The sequence below is a fragment of the Muntiacus reevesi genome, chromosome 7 (assembly GCF_963930625.1).
Source record: "Muntiacus reevesi chromosome 7, mMunRee1.1, whole genome shotgun sequence".
In the NCBI taxonomy this organism is placed as follows: Eukaryota; Metazoa; Chordata; class Mammalia; order Artiodactyla; family Cervidae; genus Muntiacus; species Muntiacus reevesi.
Window position 1 is genome coordinate 14893977 of NC_089255.1, and position 19591 is coordinate 14913567.

Sequence of the window (19591 nt, forward strand, 5' to 3'; positions counted from 1 at the left end):
TATAGCATTATGTAAATGCCTTTGATCTATATAGTCTTCTTCTGGGCAAGTTTAAGAAAGATAGAAAGATCAGGGATAGAGGAGGTTGGAATCTAGGAAAGTGGGGGAAATATATACTCCGGTCATAAATAAACACAGACTCAGTTTCCTGTTAGTACCTTCATCAATAGCCAGTGTTTTACTACCAGTGGTAAAAATACAGGAATGATCTTTAGGTTTTTTGTATGTCAAAGTAGTCTGCAAGTGGGTTTTGAATGATTTCCACTATGTTGCTTATGTTGCTTTGAATTTTTATATTTATGAAAATTATTTTTTGTTCCCTGAATCTGGTTATAATGCAGCAGGCATTGTGGGTAGCTATACTGTATTATCTTTTAGACAATGCAGAATTGAAACATTGGAAAGTTTTAATTTTTGTTCTGGTGAACCCAGTTTCTTCTTTTTGAAAGTAATTTGAAATGTCATTATAATCATTTCTACAATGTATTTTGAGTTCATAATAGTAGTTTATATTATCAAAAAGAATTGTTGTTTTCATGTATCTTTGTAATTTAATAATTTGTATGTTAGCCATATAATCTAAGAACAGTTTTTAAATTACAAAAAGCCATATATAGAAAATATATATACACTGTAGAAAATATAATACAAAAGCACAAAGTGGAAGTTTCTCTCCATCCCTTGTCTACAGTAAAATTCAGGGTCACTGGCAAGGATTCTTGGGAGCTGAGGTATTTGAGTGGATTCTTAGTGGATGTTGTGAAAACCCTGTTTCAGCTCTGTCCAATAGAACTTTCTGCAACTAGGGAAATGTAATTTGGCCAGTACAGTAGCTGCTAGCTACATGTGGTTACTGAGCATTTAAATGTGGCTAGTGTGACTAAAGAACTGAGCTTTTCATTTTATTTAATCTTAGTAAATTTAAATAGCCACATCAGGTGGTTAGTAGCTACTCTATTAGTCAGTGTAACCCTGTTTCTTACTGCCTGTTGCCAAGCTCACTATCAAGAACCAAAGTTCTATACATTTTCAGATCCTTATGGTATAATCTGTTCTAGTGTAGATAGTGGTAGCGGTGGTGGTTTAGTCACTATGTCAAGTCCGACTCCTGTGACCCCATGTACTATAGCCTGCCAGGCTCCTCTGTCCATGGGGTTTTCCAGGCAAGAATAATGGAGTGGGATACCTGCCATACTTTGGAGGTATCCCCAAAGTATTTGTGTTGTCATATTTTTATCTACATCTGTGTGTGATACTTTTCTTCAAGTTTAGATATCATAATGAGGGATTTTATTCATGTTGGTTTACTTGCTCTTCATCACATTACACACTGGGCCTTGTGGATAAGAATGTGAATTGGAAGGGGCCAGCCTACAGTGACTCGCCTGCAGCCAGGGATGAGAGCTGGTCCTTCATGCCAGCAGAGACACTCCCTCAGCTCTCTTCCCCCGCCTCGTGTCACTTGAGTCTCTGAGTTAGAATCCAGTACAGACAGTGGGAAGTGAAGGAATTTGAGGAAGAAAATCTGTCTTACAACTTGCTTAACGTCTTTCAACTTCAAACTTTCTCATCTGCAAAATGAGACCAAATATAATTACATACCTCATGAGGTGCTTGAATGGAGTAGGTTAGATTGAAAGGTAACTTTACGGGAGTCATTGAGAGCGTTTGGTGAAAAGTACTCAGTCAGTTTAAGGGATTGGTGTTTGGATTTGAATGGAGTAGCAGTGGCCCAAGTCCCACAGATGGCGTCACTGGGAGTGCACACCATTGCTGAAACTTGGACTCCAGGCTTTGTAATCTAGAGATGGGAGGGATCTAAACTATTCAGCTCAACTCTTCATGTTTAAATAAAATGCTAAATGAATTTAGAATTAGCTTTTAAGATACTGTCTTTATTTGTGTAGTGTTGGTGTATGTGGGAGGCTTTTTTTTCCTCCCAACTAAAATGATTTTTTCTTCTGCAGGATTAGATTTCTTTCCTTTCTTATCAGGAGACAATCAGGTATGTTATATGAAACAAATACTGTTCTTTTAATTCTACATTAAAATACTTAAAAGTATAATATGTAGTCAAGAGAAAGAACATAAATTCCTTTAGAAAATTCAGAGTTATTATACTTGTTATTTTTAAGGTTTTAAAATTTTAAATAAAAGTCCCTTTGTTTCAACTGTGCCTGAATATATTAAGTACAGTGTCTGGTTCCCAGTACTGTTTTATAAAGAAACAGGGCAGTGGGTCATATTGACTGACAAATTTCTTGGCCAGGTATCTCCAGAAAGGGAAATAGCCTCTCCTCTTTCCTGCATATGCCTCTTCAGAAATAGCGTTATGAGAGTTGCTTGCAGTACAGATTAAAACAAAAAACAATATTTTGATCCCTACCCCCAGTTTCAGATACAAAAATGTCTCATTGTTGTGCTAATAAAAATTAAAATAAAATGGTCAATGATGTGATCATTATATAACACCATTTGATTTTGCAAAATGTTTTACTGAATATTTCAGAAACACCAGGTACTTAGAATATGTTAAATTTAGGACTTTGTTGTGCTGAGAAGAGAGTTTATTAATTTATGACTGTAATTAACTTTATTTTCTGTCTTTTTTTCTCCTCCCTAGCATTATAACACCTCCCTCCTTGCCGCTGCAGCAGCAGCAGTTTCAGATGATCAAGACCTCTTGCACTCGTCTCGGTTTTTTCCATATACCTCCTCACAGATGTTTCTCGATCAGCTAAGTGCAGGAGGCAGCTCTTCTCTGCCAACCACCAACGGAAGCAGTAGTGGCAGTAATAGCAGCCTCGTGTCCTCCAACAGCCTGAGGGAGAGCCACGGCCACCCCGTCGCAAGTAGGAGCAGCACGGACACAGCGTCCATCTTTGGCATCATACCAGACATTATTTCATTGGACTGATCCCCACGCCCCTGCTGCTCCCACCCCCACCCCAGATTAAAGGAACTTGGCAGAAAGAAGAGAACTTTGTGCTATGTTTTACCTATTCTGTTTAGAAAAGTACACAAGCGTGTTTTTTTTCCTTTTTTTAGGGAAAAAATTAAAAAAGAAATGTACAGAGAACAAAACTATATTTTCAGTTTTACTTTTGTATATAAATCTAAGACTGCCTGTCTGAAAAAAACACTTGTAAAAAAACAAAAAAAAGGAAAGAAAAGAAAAAAAAGAAAAAAAAAAAACAAGTACCCACAAACCACCTTCGGTTCATTTTTTCTGGATTCTGAAAATTTTTTTTCATCGTTTGTCCTATGGTTTTGGTTTTATTTTACTTCAATGGCATTATTTTATTTGCAATAACAGAAAAGGAATTGCATGTATGAAGTTTTAAATTGTGGGCTTTTCTTTGTTGTGGGGAGGGGGCCGGGGCGGGGGGATAGTTTTAATTTCCATTTTCTAAAAATGACAGACTTGGATTCTGTTTGTGTGTGTGCATATTTTATTCAGCCTTAAGTTATAAATCTCATCTGTCCCTCTGCATTCCCTGTGTATTTTCAGGACATAGCTTGTAGGTGTGTGTTCAGTGTGTGTGTCTGTGTGTATTTTTCTGTCATTACTGTTCCTTCTCCCGAGTTTGCATTCAGTTGATAAACCAGTTGCCTGCTTCTTTCAAAGTGCTTTGAAGGTCTTGAATTCACATATGAGCATCTTTATCAACTGTCCCAATTGCATGTTCTCCATCACATATTCTCTCTTAATTGCTAGATGCCCCCTGAGAATATGTTTCAGAGATTGGAGTAAGGCTGTCTGGGTAAGGAGTAGGCTTAGTCTAGTTCTTTATGCTAAATTTGGATTGCCAGTATTATGTATTTAAACCAAGTCTGTGAACACCTGCTATTTTGGCCACAGGGTAACAAATTTTCCTGTAAGATCGTCATACCAAAGTAGGAAGTAAAAATAGCATAGAAAGCCCTGTTGGGTATCATGTGCAGCTGACAGAGGTAAGGCTACATCACCTCAAAAAAGACAGACAGACAGTCAATTATCCTTACAAGTAAATTCTCTTCAGAAAATAGAGTGCACCATACATGTTCGTCTGTAGAAATATATCATCTGATAAATAATTGAAATTCAAAATGGGCTTAATCCTTATTCATTTTCACTCTCTGGTTCTGACTGTACTTATTTTTAGCCTAGTAATCTTGTTTATTTTTTTTCTTCACTTTTTAAATACAAGCATGACATAGGAAAGTCAGATTTTTTTAAGAATTCATGGATCAGTCTGATCTATCCTTATAATAATGGAACATGTAAATATATTGAAATCTGTTTTTCAGGAAATGAGTGAGGGTTGGAGGGAAGGAAAAAGTGATTCTACTTGTGTTCCAAAATCCTCGTCAGAGAAGGTATTAACGTTCTTCAGGTAATATCTGAAGGTGTCGAAAATATTTTTTATCTAATTGAAAGGTTTAGCAGATTTAACAGAAAAGATAAAGAAGGGGCATAATGATTACCAGTTTTCCAAACTGGATTTTTATATCACAACTGTTGATGTTCTCAGAGTTGTTCTCAGAGTTGATGAAGGACCACCTTTGTGTATAAAATTGTCATATTTTAAACCTTGCAGTGGTAACAAATTGACCTCCTTTAATCCAGTTAGAATTCAAGATGGCTGTGTCTCCAATTGTATGATAAAGTTAATGGCTGACATGACTGTGTGGCATCTAAAAATACCTGCTTTTACAGCATCTCTGCCACCAAATTGTTGACTTGAATTTTGAAAAACAAGTTGGTATTGATATGTATATGTGTGTGTGTATATATGTATTTATAGACAAGTGTGTGTGAGTAACAAGTGAGTTATATAGTCTTCCCTACGCATGTGTATTCCACACATACATGGCTGAGTTATAGTCACTAAACAACTTGCAATAAAAAAAAATTTCATTGTCAGTTAAAACAGGAAATAGTTTTTAAATGAATCTGGTGTTATGGTGAGTAAACACTTTAGAACTCTCATTGCCATGTTAACTTAGGCTAATATCTAATAGTATTATAATTTGTGTCTAATTCAGATTGGGATAGAAATTACTTAAATTGTAGGGAGTTGCTTCTTATTTCACATTGTAATAGGAAATGTTTCTATTAATTCAGCTACCTAAGATAAAATGAATAGTTTTGTTTTTTTCTTTTTTTGTCGTTGTTAGTGGTCTCAGAATTCTGATCAATAACTTTGTGTATGATGCTGAATTACGAACTCTTTGAATGATCCAGTTGAAAACCCGTCCCTCTACTTTCTTCAGCCCAGTTTTGGAGAGAGTTATTTTCCCTCAGTGTCTTGCATTATACCAACCTAAGGGAAGAACAGGTAACAGGGAGAAATAAATGTCTGTCTAGTAGCTTTGGTCATGTCTCCACAGGAGCAACTAACCATTCAGTTGTCTTTTTATTTTAGTTCATTCCACTGTAAGGAGTTTGTTCCCTTCAGTTGTTAACTTTCTAAAGTGTTGCAGTAGTAGGAGCTATTACTCTGTTGGTTCATGGCCGATGTGAATCAATCAGACTTTTATGATCCGTAGTAATTACTAGTGGAGTAATGCACTGCATCTTTATCTTCTAAGTTTTTTTTTAGCACAGTTGTTTCTTTTTTCCCTAGCCAACTATCACTACCCCCCACCCCGACCCCCTGCCCCAGCACAGCGCTAACACTGACGTGCTGTCTGTGGACAAATGACGATTCTCAGAATCTTTAGTCAAGTTACCACCATCCCCCTTGCCTTGGTCATTCATAATAGGTGTGCATATGTTTGTGTTTCTGTACAGAACTGTGGGGGTGTGTGTGTATACGCACACGCACCTGTAGTATAATAGCTGTTTGACTAGCAGGGTTGAAGTGGCTTTTAATTACTTTGTGGGCATTATTGAACACGTTTTTAAAAACTATCTGGACCTTAACCATGCCACGCTTGGTTGACTAATTTATTTTGAGCATTAAAATTTTTCTACTCCTGTTAATTTAGACATTATCACAATTCTTTATTACTGACTTAGAAAAGATATACTTAAGCTTCTTAGAAATGTGATTTCTTGGCAGATATTTCTTTGAGTCAAATGTTTGAAACTGAATGGAAATATATCCCAATTTTAAATTACTAATTATAGAAAGAACATTGTTTTTAAACAATTTTAAACACATAAAACACTTCAAGATCTTTAGGACTTTAAAGCACATTTGAAATTATTTTAGTAAGATTTTAGTAAGAATTTTGTTTTTTCAATACATGTTGAATTCTGTTTTTTTAATTAAAAGAAAACACAAAGCTTAGATTTCAGAAAGAGGGAGGGAGACTAGCTGGTGGTTCCAGAGTGTGCTGCTGTTAATTGTTTAATTAACAAAGGGGAAAAATGTATATAAACAGATATAAAAGTTACCATAAATTCCATGAACTTAAATCTGTGATTCATTGCCTTAAAACTTTCTCTCTTAGAATTTCCATACCGCATGCCAAACCAGTAAAATGGCTTTTAAAAATGTATAGTAGACCAATGTCAGTTTGTATAAAAGTACCAAGTGAAAATATTTATTACATGCATTGGAAAAAAAAAATTGTTTACCTATTGAATGTTACCTGTTTATGTAGAGCTCTTTAGATGTAATAAAAGAAAAACCTTCAGTTAATTTGTCTTCTGTAAAGTACACTGCTGGGTATACAAGGGGACAGTCCCTAGGAGAAAAAGTGACTATGCTCTGTGCTTCCAGAGCCCCTTTGATGCAGAGATTTCAAAGCATGACAAGTAACTTATTCTCTTGCAACATGCTTTGAGGTAAGTAATGAATCTACAGCTGTCATTCCCCTTTCTTACTGAAATATGGCTAGCTTTGTAACGAACCACAGCATTGGTTTAGTTTTAAATCTGTTTAATTAATTTGCAATTTGACTGTTAAGAACACTGTGGCCTTTTTTGCAACCATACTAGGCACTGGGTAAACCAGTTTCAGGGACTGAGCATGAAACCCAGGCCTGGGATCTTTGTCAGTGCCTTATCTGGGGTGTATTCTTAAATTAGAACACATCCCAGGATCTTGGGATCCTACGCACTGAACACCCTTAAAACACGGAGTCAGTGGACATGAGCCCCAGGTTCAAATGGCCACTACACACCACTCAGGTGTCTTTGGCAAGTTATACTTCAGATTCCTGTCAGATAAATGAGATTCATAAAACTTGCCTGGAAGCCATATGAGTATCACCAGTAGCGTATAAAAGCCAAGCTTTGAGGGACTGGACCCTCATTTACTGTTATAGCCCAGAACTTCCTTTTCCTGTCCATCTAAATCCCAGGTATCTACTGTCTAATCCTTGATATTCCAGGTTGGCTATGCAGGACTAACTTCCTCATGCCCATGAGGGGTTAACAGTCGGTGTGGAGCTTGACCCTTGAGCCTTGCCTGAAAGTGAAATATAGCAGTTCTCCATGGTGTGCCAGCATCTAACCAGCCTCAGATGAATTTACCATGAAGGTAATGAAGTTTAAGCATGAGAGCCCCTCACTTGCTCTGACCTCTTCCAGGGTCCTGGAAGCAGCCCAAAGTAATTCTGTATTTCTCTTGTATTATTCTGGAAGGCTGCCGAATCGTATAACCCTCAGATCCCACAAAACCTGGATCTGCCCTTGTATCGTATGAGCCTAAGATCCCCAGCTAGACAATCACAAGTTCACCTCTGCCTGCCCCCATATAACCCTTCTCTCCAGCTCCTAGGAATTCCTGATCATTTAATGGGCAGTTACACTGTTGGGGAAACAAAAGTGACTCTCCTTTCTCAGGACCTCCATTTGGTCTGAAGCCACGCATCCTTACTGAGATAGTTACACTGACTGTGACTGCTTTGTCCCCTGAAGTTTCCTTTGTGCGTCGCCCTCAAACTTGTGTCCTGTGTAAACCTCCCCACAGACACACCTCCCTCTTAATTTGGTTTTCTTTTGCTTTCGCTACTAAGGCACCATTAGAAAAAGCCACAGCCCAGAGAGCCCAATTTTGATACATATAAGGATGAAAATCTCCGTGCTTTGAGTTCTGCCCGGCTCCCCCCTCAACATGCTGATGTGTGACTCCAGCCCTTTTTAGGGCTGTGCTGACTCTAGCAATGGATCCAGAACTTTGATGAGTACACAGGCAGTACCAGCTGGCACCTCCCGGCCACGTAACTAACTTAAAAAGCCACTTAACGCTAGAAAAGCTCCCGGCAGGACCAGTACCCCAGAGCAGTTTTGCAGGGCTCTTGTTGTGTCACGGCTGTGGTCTGTTCCATCACCTCACTACTTTACACTAGTCCTGAGGAAACAGCTTGAAGCCATCATCAGTTTGACCCACTTAAGCAAACCCATCCTAGTCCCATGACCCTCTCTGATTATGGGCCAGGGAAGAGCTCAGAACTCTGACAGAAGCATCATAATGAGTCTTCTCAAGCCTCTGCAAGGCCGCAGTGAATGCAGCTCATCACACCTGGTTTCCTTTGGTCTGGGGTGTAGTCAGATCCTTCTTCCCAACATTTAGCTGATGCTGCCTGTTCTAACCTATTGTATATTCTGCTTATGAATGAATATCCAGGACTACATTAGTATGCACTGGGAATGAGAATTTATACATGACCCCATGGTGCTGCAAAAAATGTTGCCATAGTTTGTCTGAGCTCTCTGCTTGTTGCTGTTTCTCAGCTAGCTTTATCTTGGGAACGTGGAAGATGGTTCCAGCACCCAAATACAGAATATTAGTCTTCCTGCAAATTGCCCTTTTTAGGAGAAGCACAATCATGGCAACCCAGGATTACACAGTGTTCTACAGTTTGCAAAGGCAAAGCCCATTCTCAACAGGCTCCGTGAGGTAAGAAGCAAGAATCCACTTTAGTGAGGATCCTAAGGCTTTGAGGGGTGAAATGATTTGCCCAAAATCACCTGTCTGGGAAATGGCAGTATCAGGACTAGACCTCTGGCCCATCTCTAAACCACAGGCTGAAAAGGGCTAGACTAATGGTAGTTGTTAAAACAGTAAAAAATTTTATTAAAGACATGCTAATCCCGTAGCTAGAATCATTTTGTTTCCTTGTTGTCCTCTTACTGTGGTTAGGTCTGTCATCTTGCTGTGTTTGCCATCTCCTGCAAGTGAAAGGAACACTTTTCTTTTCAAAAATCCATCAGTCTGAGTGTTGAGGCCCAGGGGAGGCTCTCTTGCCTTCTCGTTCAGTAGTCCCGCACAGGAATGGTGATCTTCTGGATGAACTCGTCATATTTCACTTTGCCATTCGGTTCGATATCTGCTTCCTTGAAGAGATCCTCCACTGCAATAAATCACAGTAATTTTTCAGCTTGGCTTCAGTGTCACATGATAAGGCATCCAGTTGGGGGTTGAGCCTCCTGAGGTCTCCCCTGAGCCTCCAGCTGACTGATTCCATAGGTGAGGAAGTAACCCAGTGAATAGAAAAAGACAACCCACTCCCTCCCGCTTGGAGACCATGGAATCAATTCTGAGTTCATCAGGCTTTTTCTGCAGGGGCCAGGATAGGGGGTGTACTGGTAAGGATTCAGTCAATGAAACCACCTTGTACTTTTTTTTTCCTTCAGAAAATATCTGGCTCCTGTGCCAGTACTTCCAGAAAGCGTTGGCATGGATTTTACCTTCTACCGCCCACCCTCTCAGACGCCCTCCATAACAGACACCCCTGCAGCTCCATCCTGGGCCCCCTAGCCCAGACTATGGCCTGACATCCCCCAACTCCAAGAGGGGGCTTGGTGACAAATGGTATCTGCCACTATCACCTCTTTCTGAAAGTGTTTTGGAGGTGGGATAGTACAAGAGAAAATAAATTCAACTGTGTCTAAGCTCAAAGCCTATAAAAACTGCCATTGTTCTCTAATTTTGCTCAGAAAAAGAAAGAAACCTACATTTACTGGTTCTGGATTCCTGGGATAAAATACAAGCTTGTCCCAGGAGTCGACAAGGAGAGCCAGTTCAGTTGACACTTCTCAATGGTGGCTTCTCAGGACCTGCCTCACCCTCTTACAAAACTCTCTCACTCTATGTCAACTCTGCCAGCCCCAGACAGCCCCAACAGAACTCTGGACAGTGAGAAAGTGTCACCTGTGACTTGCTGCTTAAGCATCCTCCTTAGAATTGTAATTGCTATGCACTGTGCTTAAGCTGATAGTACTTCTGAGTCTTTTTAGAACATTGAGCCTGTAATTTATCTTATTTCATGGAGAAGCTTCTACCCATCAACCACTTGGTTAAAACTGTCCCAATGGACAGGTCCAGTACCAATCACTGCAGCCTCCAGCTGTCCAGAAGAGGGGCAGCTGGAGTCTGATGGTGCCTTCTGGTTAGAACAGCACAGGGAACTGGTTTGCGAGAGAGGCCTCCCCCACAGCCATCTCAGCTGCTCCAAGGATGCTTCTGCAGTAAACCAACTTTTCTTTCTATCACTGAAGGTAAAGGAGTCTTACTTCCAGTATCACCTTTCCTATCTCCCATAGCCAGAGAAAAAGGACATCAGTCTCTGGCAGACACTTCCAGTTTTTTGAAATGTTTCTTTACTGGTTAAACAAATGAGAGGGAGGTTTGAGTTTGGGGACCATGGTATTGTTTTAGATCATTAACTGCAAGAATGAAGGCCCCTGCTGGCCTCTCTGCTAACACTCCACCTGATCCGTAAAAGGCCGAGTAGTGTCCTCGGAGCCCAGGAGGGAAGCATAGCCTGTGATTCCCTGTTCACGTTAAAACAGCCACAATGAAAGATGGGAGCGTGACAGCTACCAGCCTGGAAGAGCGGGGGAAGCTCCATCTGCCTTCTCTAGCGCTATTTTTACTTGCTTTGCACTGTGCCTTTGTGACTGCAGATAAAATCTTAGCAGGCTGCTTTATAGAATGTTAGCTCTTGCAGGGTCCTGAGGGATTGCCTATTGTAACCTCATTTCCCAACAAGGAAACTGAGGAGGGTGAGAGAGGTTAAGAAACTCACCTGAGTTCCCCCAGAATGAGGGGGAGCCAGGATTCAAGTCTGTTGTGATTTTACCAAAGGCTAAAGGCCTGTCATTACTGGAGCGAGCCTTTTTCCTCCACCCACTGTGTCCTCCTGCCCCAAACACAGGTGAGTCCAGCGGCCTACCTAGAAACTGCAGCCTCGGGGGTTGGTGGGTGTGGACTCTGGTGGCAGCCTGGCATGGCTGCTATGGCTGGACTCGGGCCTGTCAGCCGGCTGGGAGGACATCTGCAAAGGGCTCGGCATCGGGGTCACCCTCACTATGAACATCGGGCTTTCCCGGAAGGCCCAAACCCCTCATCTGGCTCTGAGGCAGGAAGACAGGAAAGGTAGACAGGACGTTCATTCTGGAAGAGCTCAGAGCTGCCTGACTCATGAGAAAAGGGAGCAAAGTAACATCTCAATTTAGAAACTTGGCTGCAGCAGCACCTTCAGAAGACAGCTGTGGGGAGAGGAGAGAGCTTGAGCAAGGTCGGGGGGTGGGGGTCCCAGTGTCTAAGAGCCCTGTGTCCAGCTCCTAGCTCTGCTCGTCACAGGCCACGCACTGCACCTGTTTCTCTAATCGGTATGAGGGGGACACTAGTGATCTAGAGGTGTCAACAGTCACTAAATGAAGGCCCACAGTGAAAGTTTAAAACAGTAATGCCCAAGTAGATCCTAAGTGGGTTTCCCTACTGTCCCTTCACCCTGGCTAACTTCTGCCACTCACAGTTCCCTAGTTGTTTTCCAGGTTCCTGGCCAGAGTTCACCAAGCTTAGCATCTAGTCCCAACATTCAAATGCCATCAAATACGATGTCTACATGACCCACGTGGCATGATTTGGACTTTGGTGTGCCCCCAACTCCTTGGTCACCTCCCACTGTTGGGAGATTGGGCCCCAGGCCATTACCTTCTTTGGGGGTGAGCTTCTCCCCCAGTTGCATGAGTCTTGACCGCAGTTCAGATGCCATGATGTAGCCTTTCTTCTCCTTGTCTGCCATCAACATGGCCAAAAGAATTTCCTTTTTTGGGTCCTCTTGTTTTATTTGCATATGCATGATGGTCAGAAAAGTAGAGAAATCCAGCTCTCCATTTCTGTCTAGGAAACCCCCAAACAGCTGAGTGAGCAAGGAGGAAAAGGCTTCTCTTGGGGATGTCAGCTGGCCTCCTGCCCAAGCCTTCAAGGCCAGCTCAAGAGCCACCTAATTCAGGAAGCACTGATGGTGGCTGTGTTCATGGGGAAGAGGCTGCAGCCTGTCTTGCTGAGTTCCCACCATGGATATGCCTCGTTTAATCTTCCCAACAACCCTCAGTGCCTGGATATCTCATTTTGCCCACTAAAGAGACAGAAGCTGAGAGCATAGTCGATTCAGAGCAGTGACAAGACCAGGATGACACACCCCTTCCTCTGCCCCTTCTGGATGCTTCTCTCGTGCCCTGAACTGGAGGAAGTGCACCAACATGTCTATCCATGTCTGTCCTCCCCCTTTGACAGTCGCTGCAACACAACTACAAAGACAGGTGGATGATGGGGCTCGAGCCTCGCTCACTTGCCCTTCCCTTCACTGCAGCCTCCACCCCAGCCCACAACCCTCCTTCAGGCATGCCTGGGGCCCTCAGCCCAGGCTGGGCTCCAGCTGCAGGAAATCGGAAGTGCCTGCCCCTGCCCACGGCTTCCTGTCTGAAGGAGACAGAAACCAGAGGAAACCAGCACGCTTTGAGGATGGAAGCAGGGGCTCTTGGTGGCTGAGCCCCCCGTCACCAGGCTTGGGGACTTCAGAGGCCACCCCGAGCCCAGCCTCAGGACAAGCTCCCAGTGCCGCTGCAGTCGCCCTCCGATGGGGCCGCGGGGTAACCCCAGCAGAGAGTGGGAACCCGTCTGAGAGGTGGGGCCATGGAGGTCCAGTTGGGCTGTTGATCAAGTGTTCCTTGCAGGCCATCCCTTCCTCTTTCCTTCCTGAGTGTCCAGCTACCAATGCAAACAGCCATCCTGGCTTCTGATATTCCTCCCTCCTTTTTTCTTAAAAAAAAAAAAGTTGCCACCACCAACAAAAAGCAAGTTGTTTTTGGTTGTAAAAGCAGTATGTTTCCTTTGTCAAAAATAGAGGAAATGAGGAATGAAAAATCACCCATGATCACATCAGCAGAGGATAACTTGGTAACGTTTTGGGTGGGTTTTCCTCTACATTTTCTTGCCGTTTTGAAAAATTTTGGGGAGATCAGTGTTAGAAATGAGAATCTGGTTCCAATCTATTTCTACCATTGGCTTAAGGACTCAGAAGTTACTAGCTGGGCTCTGAATCTTGATCTTTATCTGTAAAACTTGAATTAGGATAGTGCCTCCTTCATGGTGTTGCTGAGCTAAGCAGAGGACACATACTAAATAAAGGGACACTTCCATCAAAACATGCTTGGGATCATTCAGCACTGTCTGGACTGTAGGTTTGTGACAACGGTGGTGAAATGTCTAGATCCCCCAGTCCTCTGGGAGGGGGCGTGAGCTGTTGCTATGAGCACACCTGGCCAGGTGCCTCCAGACCCCCAGCCAGAGAGGTCTGGCTGACACTGACCCCTCAGACCTCAGCTGTTCACACCTGCCCGCCTGCCTGCGTCCCTGGGACAAGAGCTACAGGGCTCAGGGCCCACCCGCTCACCCAGACTCCCGTGCAACCGGCCCAGCCGGGCCCACTCACCTATCCCGTGAGTCTGCAGGTGCCGCTGCACCTCCCCAGGCGTCGGGCTGGCCCCCAGGCACCTCATCACCGTCAGGAGGTCCGTGGCTTTGATCTTCCCCCGCTGCTGCTTGTCGTATAGGGAGAAGCACTCCTTGAACTCTGCCACAGCCCAGAAGGGAGAGTCAGGGGCGCTTTTCCACCCGCCCCCCACCTCTCCGTCCTCTCCCCCTTTCTGCCCCTCCCCTTCCTCTTGCCTGCTTCCCACTGCTCCTCCCCTCCTAGAGTGGCCAGGCCCAGCAAAAAAAAAAAAAAAAAAAAGAAAAAATCCAGGGCTGTCAAGGTAAATTGAATTTCAGGTAAACCTCGGTCCATGAGGTCACAGAGAGTCGGACAGGACTTAGCAACTGAACAACATGCTTACAAAGGTATTTGTTGTTTATCGGAAATGTATGTTTAACTGCGTTTCATCGGTCAGCCCCATCCCCTTTCCCTCCTGACCTCCCTTCGGCCTCCTTCCTCCCTGCTGCTGTCCTCAGTTGACTAAAACCACAGTGGTGAAGAACCTGCCTGCCAATGCAGCAGACGTGGATTTGATCCCTGGGTCGGGAGGAGCCCCTGGAGAAGGGACTGGCAACCCACTCCAGTATCCTTCTTGGAGTGTCCCATGGACGGAGAAGCCTGGCGGACTGTAGTCCATGGGGTGGCAAAGAGTTGGATGTGAATGAAGCTACAGCACACACAGGAGAACCTGCTCGCTCTCTCTTTCCAGGGCCAGCCCAGGGGGACCAGGAGACCACAGCAGGGCACCAGATCCCCAGGGGATCTTGGCAAACTACAACTTAGGTGGGAAACAGGATAATAATGCCTTGGGGCTTGCTGGAGGACCAGAAATCCCCTGTGGGAGGGCCTGGCAGAGAGGCCATCATACGTGGTGACAGATATCACAACTGGAAGTTCTGAGTCCACTGCTGCAGCCGCCGGTCTCCGGGCTGCTGAACTCTCAAGCTGCACTCTCACACAGGCCCTGGCCCCAATCAAGACTTCAACAGGCGCTGCCCGAAGTCCTCCCAGCTCTGTGGAGATCTTCCTTACTGCTCTCCTCGCACCCTCTCTCCCCTCTGGAGGTGAAGTGGCCTGCAGATCCACAGCTCCCCAGCCCAGTGGAACCAGCCCCACCTGCATCTCCCCTGACGCCCAGCCCTGAAGGCATGGGGAGGCCAGCCAGGAGCTTGGGAAGGTAAGGGATCCTTACAGAGGCCCTGACCACGGGGTGAGGGTGGGGGTGGAACTGGCCAAAACTCCCGTCTTGTGCAGCCCCCGGGACCCATGGGTAGAGCTCCAGCTTGAGCCCCGAAGGGAGCATGCGGGTCCCTGCACTGTTGCTAGCATCCTGCTCTCTCCCACTTCCCACAGCCAGCTGGTTCCTCAGAGGCCTGGACCAACAGCTCCTGAGCAGACAGTAACAAAACCAGCCAAAGCAGCTCCCACTACCAGCGCTTTCCCCCAGGCCCTGTGTCATCCGCACTGTGGCCCTGTGGGGAGGGGCCCTGGTTGTTCCCATGCTGCAGAGGAGGGCTGGAGCAGCCAAGGGCTCCTGGCAGGGGGGGCAGTGGGCAGCCCGCTCTGCCCAGGAGGCCACCCTGGAGCTCCACTTCCCAGCAGAAGCCACCAGCGGGCCGGAGAGCTAGAGAGGTGGCAGAAGGACGCCCAAGCCCAGGGCCCCTTCAGGCTGCCTCAGTAAGGCCACTCCCACAGCCTAGGACTTCAGGGGCCTTGCTAATCAAAGGCAGGCCAGGCAGGGGGGTTTAGGGACAATTATCTGCTTTGATGCCTGTGGAGAGGTTGAAGGGAAACCTCCCGCCCTTTCAGAACTTTCCAGAGCCTGAGCTTTGGAGGGGCAGACCACCAACAGGACCCGGCAGCAGGAGCCAGAGTGGCCCAGGGAAGCAGGGCTTACTTGGTTCCTGTAAAACCTGATTCCCTCTAAGAGGGCCCAGGCCACTGGGGATAGGGACAAGGGCCGCCCTGCACACAGGGCTTGAACTCAGCCCCCCCCCACCCGCCCCTCTCCACGGGACCTGTCTTGGCCACCCCAGCTTACCTTCTGTCTGGGTTTGCCTCTGCCCAAGGGGTGGGCCCACTACCTTCCCGAGACCCCATCCTGTGACAGTTGACCAGTTTCCGACAGTAGCCGGGTGGGGACATCACACTCGGGACCCAGAATGGACCAGACTCCACAGGGGGCAAACTACCTCCCTCCATACTCGGCTCTTGGGGGCCTGTGGCGCCTGGTATCAGCAGGGTTAGATTCAATTGGGGGCCCATCTCCTCCCCAGTTACCTAAAATGTGTTCTATCTTCCTGCCTTTAAAAATCTGAGGGGTCCTCTGAACTTGGCGGCCAGCCCTGAAACAGCAGAGCTCTTCTCTTTCTACTCCTGCCCCCCTCCACGACCTCTACACCTCCTCCCTCCCTGCCCTGCCCTCCACCTGATAGACCTGCCTGCCCTCCAACATCCTGTTTACTTTGCTCCTTTCCTCTGTGTCCCCCCCTCCCGCCAAGGTGAACCCTGTGAGCACAAGGATGTGGGGCTCCTCTGTGCACCGCTGTATTTTTAATCCCTAGAACGGGGCTGGCACAAAAAAAGGACTCATAATTGTTGAATGAAAGAACACATTGGGTTAAACAAACTGGATTAAAATCCCCTTTAAGTTTTCCCTTTGAAAATGCAAATGCCCCGAGGCAAGAAAGAATCCTCCCCAGAGCCGGGATAACACCAGCTGTGCTGGGAATGGAACAGCCGACTCTGATGACATCTGTACATGGTGTAGACTTAAGGATGTATAGCATACAATTTACAAGTAATAAAAACACTGATTATAAATCCCATCTAGCCAATTGATTATCACAAGTGAGTTTTTGCCAAGCTCTTGTATCCATTGCCAACCTACAGTTTGGATTTAACCATAAGTGAGGTAAGCTGCAGGCCAAGGAACGCAACTATTTTCCCAATGATTACACTGTCATTACATCTGATGAGTGATCTACTATTAAACTATTCCTCACCTTTGCACAAATTACATCCATTAAACTGAAACCTTTCAAATCTTCAGCACTACTAATTGCAACAGAGCTATCTTTTTAAAACTTTTGTATAGACGAAGGGACTGGGACATTCTTTCATCTTCCTTTATTTAATAATGGTTCACAAAATTCCTAGAAGTGTACCACGTAGCTCATGCTAGCAGAGCAAGCTGGCCCCGGATGTCATCTGGGTGACATCCAGGCCCAGAGTCAGATGCATGACCGCCATCTGCTGTCTCTTGCTCACAGCAGCCTGATGAGGCAGTGTCATTACTTCCACTTCACAGATGCGACCATTGAGGCTCAGAGGTGACTGGAGCCCAGGCCCACTGCCTCCAAGGTCCCTGGTCTTCCCACTCAATCAGTCTTCCTTTCCTGAACGTTTGTGGTCACTTTCTTTGTGTCAGACTTTAGGATACAAAGGGAATCTTACCTTCTTCCCTTCTGGGAGATTCAGAAGCCCCAGAGGGAGGGTCAGTGAGCCCCGGCACCAGGTTTGGTGGGGGGACGCTGACAGCTGGATTCCAACCCCAAGACTCATCAAGTCTTGTCTTAAGACCTAGGTAGGAGAGGCCCCTATCCTGGGCCTTGGGTTTTAAAAGTCCCTGCTCTGGCCCGCCTTGAGGGGTAAGGATATGAAGGGGCCTATGGGGAGATGCCTGCAACCCACCTACCCTCTCTGCCTTATAGACGCTGCTGGTTCCCAGAGCTCTGCACGTCCTGCCCAGGTAACCCACCCTCAGTTCAGCTCCCTGCTTCAGTTCAGCCGAGCCTCCCCAGCCAGGTCTGGCCCCGGGGTTCTGTGTAACCCAACTCTGTTGGCTTGGCCTCGCGGAAACAGAACCAGGCACTGTGGGAAACTGAAGCTGCCTGGGGGCAGCAGGTTTGGGGATTCAGGGAATAAAGTGCTCCAGATGCCAACACTAGGCTTGCTGTCAGGGCAGAGGGACCCCCGAGACCTCCACTGGCCTTCACCCTTTACAAATGGGGAGACTGAGGCCTACAGCTTAAACAAAGCACCCTTTCCGAGAGCACAGCCCTGGGCCCTGTTCTCTTTCTCAACCAGTTACAAAGCCCCCTTCTCGGGCGGGGCCCTCAGCCACAACCAGCTGGTGTCTCTCTGACCAGCCCCTCTCCCCGCCTCCCGCAACTGTCAAGTTCTGGAGGAGAACCGAGTGTGCTCCCTCTCCTATCAGGCCCTCTCGTAAATCACACTGACCAGTGTACCAGTGACAGTTCTTACCCCCAAGCCTTATCCCCCGCCCCTCCACCAGGCCCTTCCTGGTAGCAGTCGGCCTCTGGCTCGTGGGTGGGCCCAGCTCTCCCACCAACAAAACATGAGCAGAGCAAATTGCCTAATGAGACCCATATTTTGCTGTGAGTTGCTAATGAAAGAACAAACCAAACCTACCATTAATTTGATCCTGGGAAAGAAACTTGGCCTGCAGCAGAGAGAGGAGAACAGTCAGGAAGGGACTCCATGAAAGCCCCCTGCCTCCCCAGCCCAGGGCAGCCTGGCCAGGCCACACAGATCCTCACTCACCATCGCGGGGCCTCCAGCTGCCACCCGTCGGCTCGCTGCTCCCAGAACTGCCTTCCTGTTCCCCTTCTTCCCGGCTTCAAGTCGAAAGTCCGCTCGGCCGGGTGGAGGCCCCGGTAATAAATCCACGGCTGCCATGGAGACCAGGCCCGCCGCCAGGGGTCAGATTCCGGCTTCCTGTGCACGGTGGATGCCTGGCTGTGGGGCGGTGGCAGCCTGGATTTTGAGAGATGGGGGCTGCACGAGGGCTTCCCCAGCACTCGGCCCTGCACCAGGAAGCTGATGTCCTGTAGCCAGAGGACAAAGGCCGCTGTTCCTTCCTGGGAGCCCTTCGTGGACACTAAGAAGGGGTCACCCAGAGAGGGGGTTGCTGGGTTCCCCCGGGCCTGCCTTCAGGGGTATTCTCTCTAAGGATTGCACTAGGGGCTAAATAGTCTCCTGGGTGTCGGGCACTTTGCACACCCCCTTTAGGCTCATCACACACCACCTCATTAGCTCAGTTCAGTTGCTCAGTCGTGTCCAACTCTTTGCGACCCCATGAACCACAGCATGCCAGGCCTCCCTCTCCATCACCAACTCCCGGAGTTTACCCAAACTCATGTCCATTGAGTCGGTGATGCTATCCAACCATCTCATCCTCTGTCGTCCCCTTCTCCTCTTGCCCTCAATCTTTCCCAGCATCAGGGTCTCTTCAAATGAGTCAGCTCTTCGCATCAGGTGGCCAAAGTATTGGAGTTTCAGCTTCAGCATCAGTCCTTCAAATGAACACCCAGGACTGACTTCCTTTAGGATGGACTGATTGGATCTCCTCGGAGTCCAAGGAACTCTCAAGAGTCTTCTCCAACACCACAGTTCAAAAGCATCAATTCTTCAGTGCTCAGCTTTCTCCACAGTCCAACTCTCACATCCCCACATGACTATTGAAAAAACCATAGCCTTGACTAGACAGACCTTTGTTGACAGAGTAATGTCTCTGCTTTTTAATATGGGAAGAAAATTCACGTGACACCACAGCCCAGTGACAGCCACCTCCTCTGCCAGAGCCTTGGACGCCGCACACAGGAGAAAGGCCCCCCCAAGGAAGACCTCGGTGCCCATTCCACAGCCCTGTGCCTCAGCATCCTGGCCTTATGTTGAGAGTCAATGGCCAGATGGCCAGTTTTCAGCTTGAGTCAGTTCCCTCCCCTCCTTCTGGGGGTGTGGTAGGTGCCCATGGCGGGGTCTCCGACCCCAGCACAACCCCTGGCAACCCAGGGGACTCAGAGGGAGACCTCTTAAATGACTTTCCTGGTCAGGAAGGCTCTGCTTTCCTTCCTTCCCCTCC

The 19591-nt window shown here is 46.5% G+C and overlaps 2 protein-coding genes across 2 annotated transcripts in view; one reads left to right on the plus strand and one right to left on the minus strand.

The window, feature by feature from the left end:
- Window positions 1–6632, plus strand: part of PIAS1 (protein inhibitor of activated STAT 1) — a 125678-nt gene extending 119046 nt beyond the window's left edge. Inside the window, exons 13-14 of the mRNA XM_065940831.1 lie at window positions 1968–2005; window positions 2624–6632. Of these exons, the coding sequence (XP_065796903.1) occupies window positions 1968–2005; window positions 2624–2917 (332 nt within the window). The 3' untranslated portion in view covers window positions 2918–6632. The remainder of the gene's footprint in view (window positions 1–1967; window positions 2006–2623) is intronic.
- Window positions 6633–8987: 2355 nt separating this feature from the next.
- Window positions 8988–19571, minus strand: CALML4 (calmodulin like 4). Its single transcript, XM_065940830.1, has 6 exons — window positions 18858–19571; window positions 18271–18554; window positions 18139–18169; window positions 13663–13803; window positions 11880–12068; window positions 8988–9291 (listed from the first exon to the last, which is right to left on the minus strand). The coding sequence occupies exons 2-6, from the start codon at window positions 18403–18405 to the stop codon at window positions 9194–9196; spliced, it is 594 nt and encodes a 197-aa protein (XP_065796902.1). The 5' UTR covers window positions 18406–18554; window positions 18858–19571; the 3' UTR covers window positions 8988–9193.
- Window positions 19572–19591: the final 20 nt, after the last annotated feature.

What these genes read in the sequence shown, in the direction of transcription:
- CALML4 (XM_065940830.1), bottom strand. Translation starts at nt 18,405, where the DNA reads ATGGCAGCCGTGGATTTATTACCGGGGCCTCCACCCGGCCGAGCGGAC. An exon ending in CAGCTGGAGGCCCCGCGATG is followed by an intron (nt 18,170 to 18,270) that starts GTGAGTGAGGAT and finishes TCTCTGCTGCAG; the next exon opens with GCCAAGTTTCTTTCCCAGGA. An exon ending in GAAGCTCACCCCCAAAGAAG is followed by an intron (nt 9,292 to 11,879) that starts GTAATGGCCTGG and finishes GATTTATTGCAG; the next exon opens with TGGAGGATCTCTTCAAGGAA.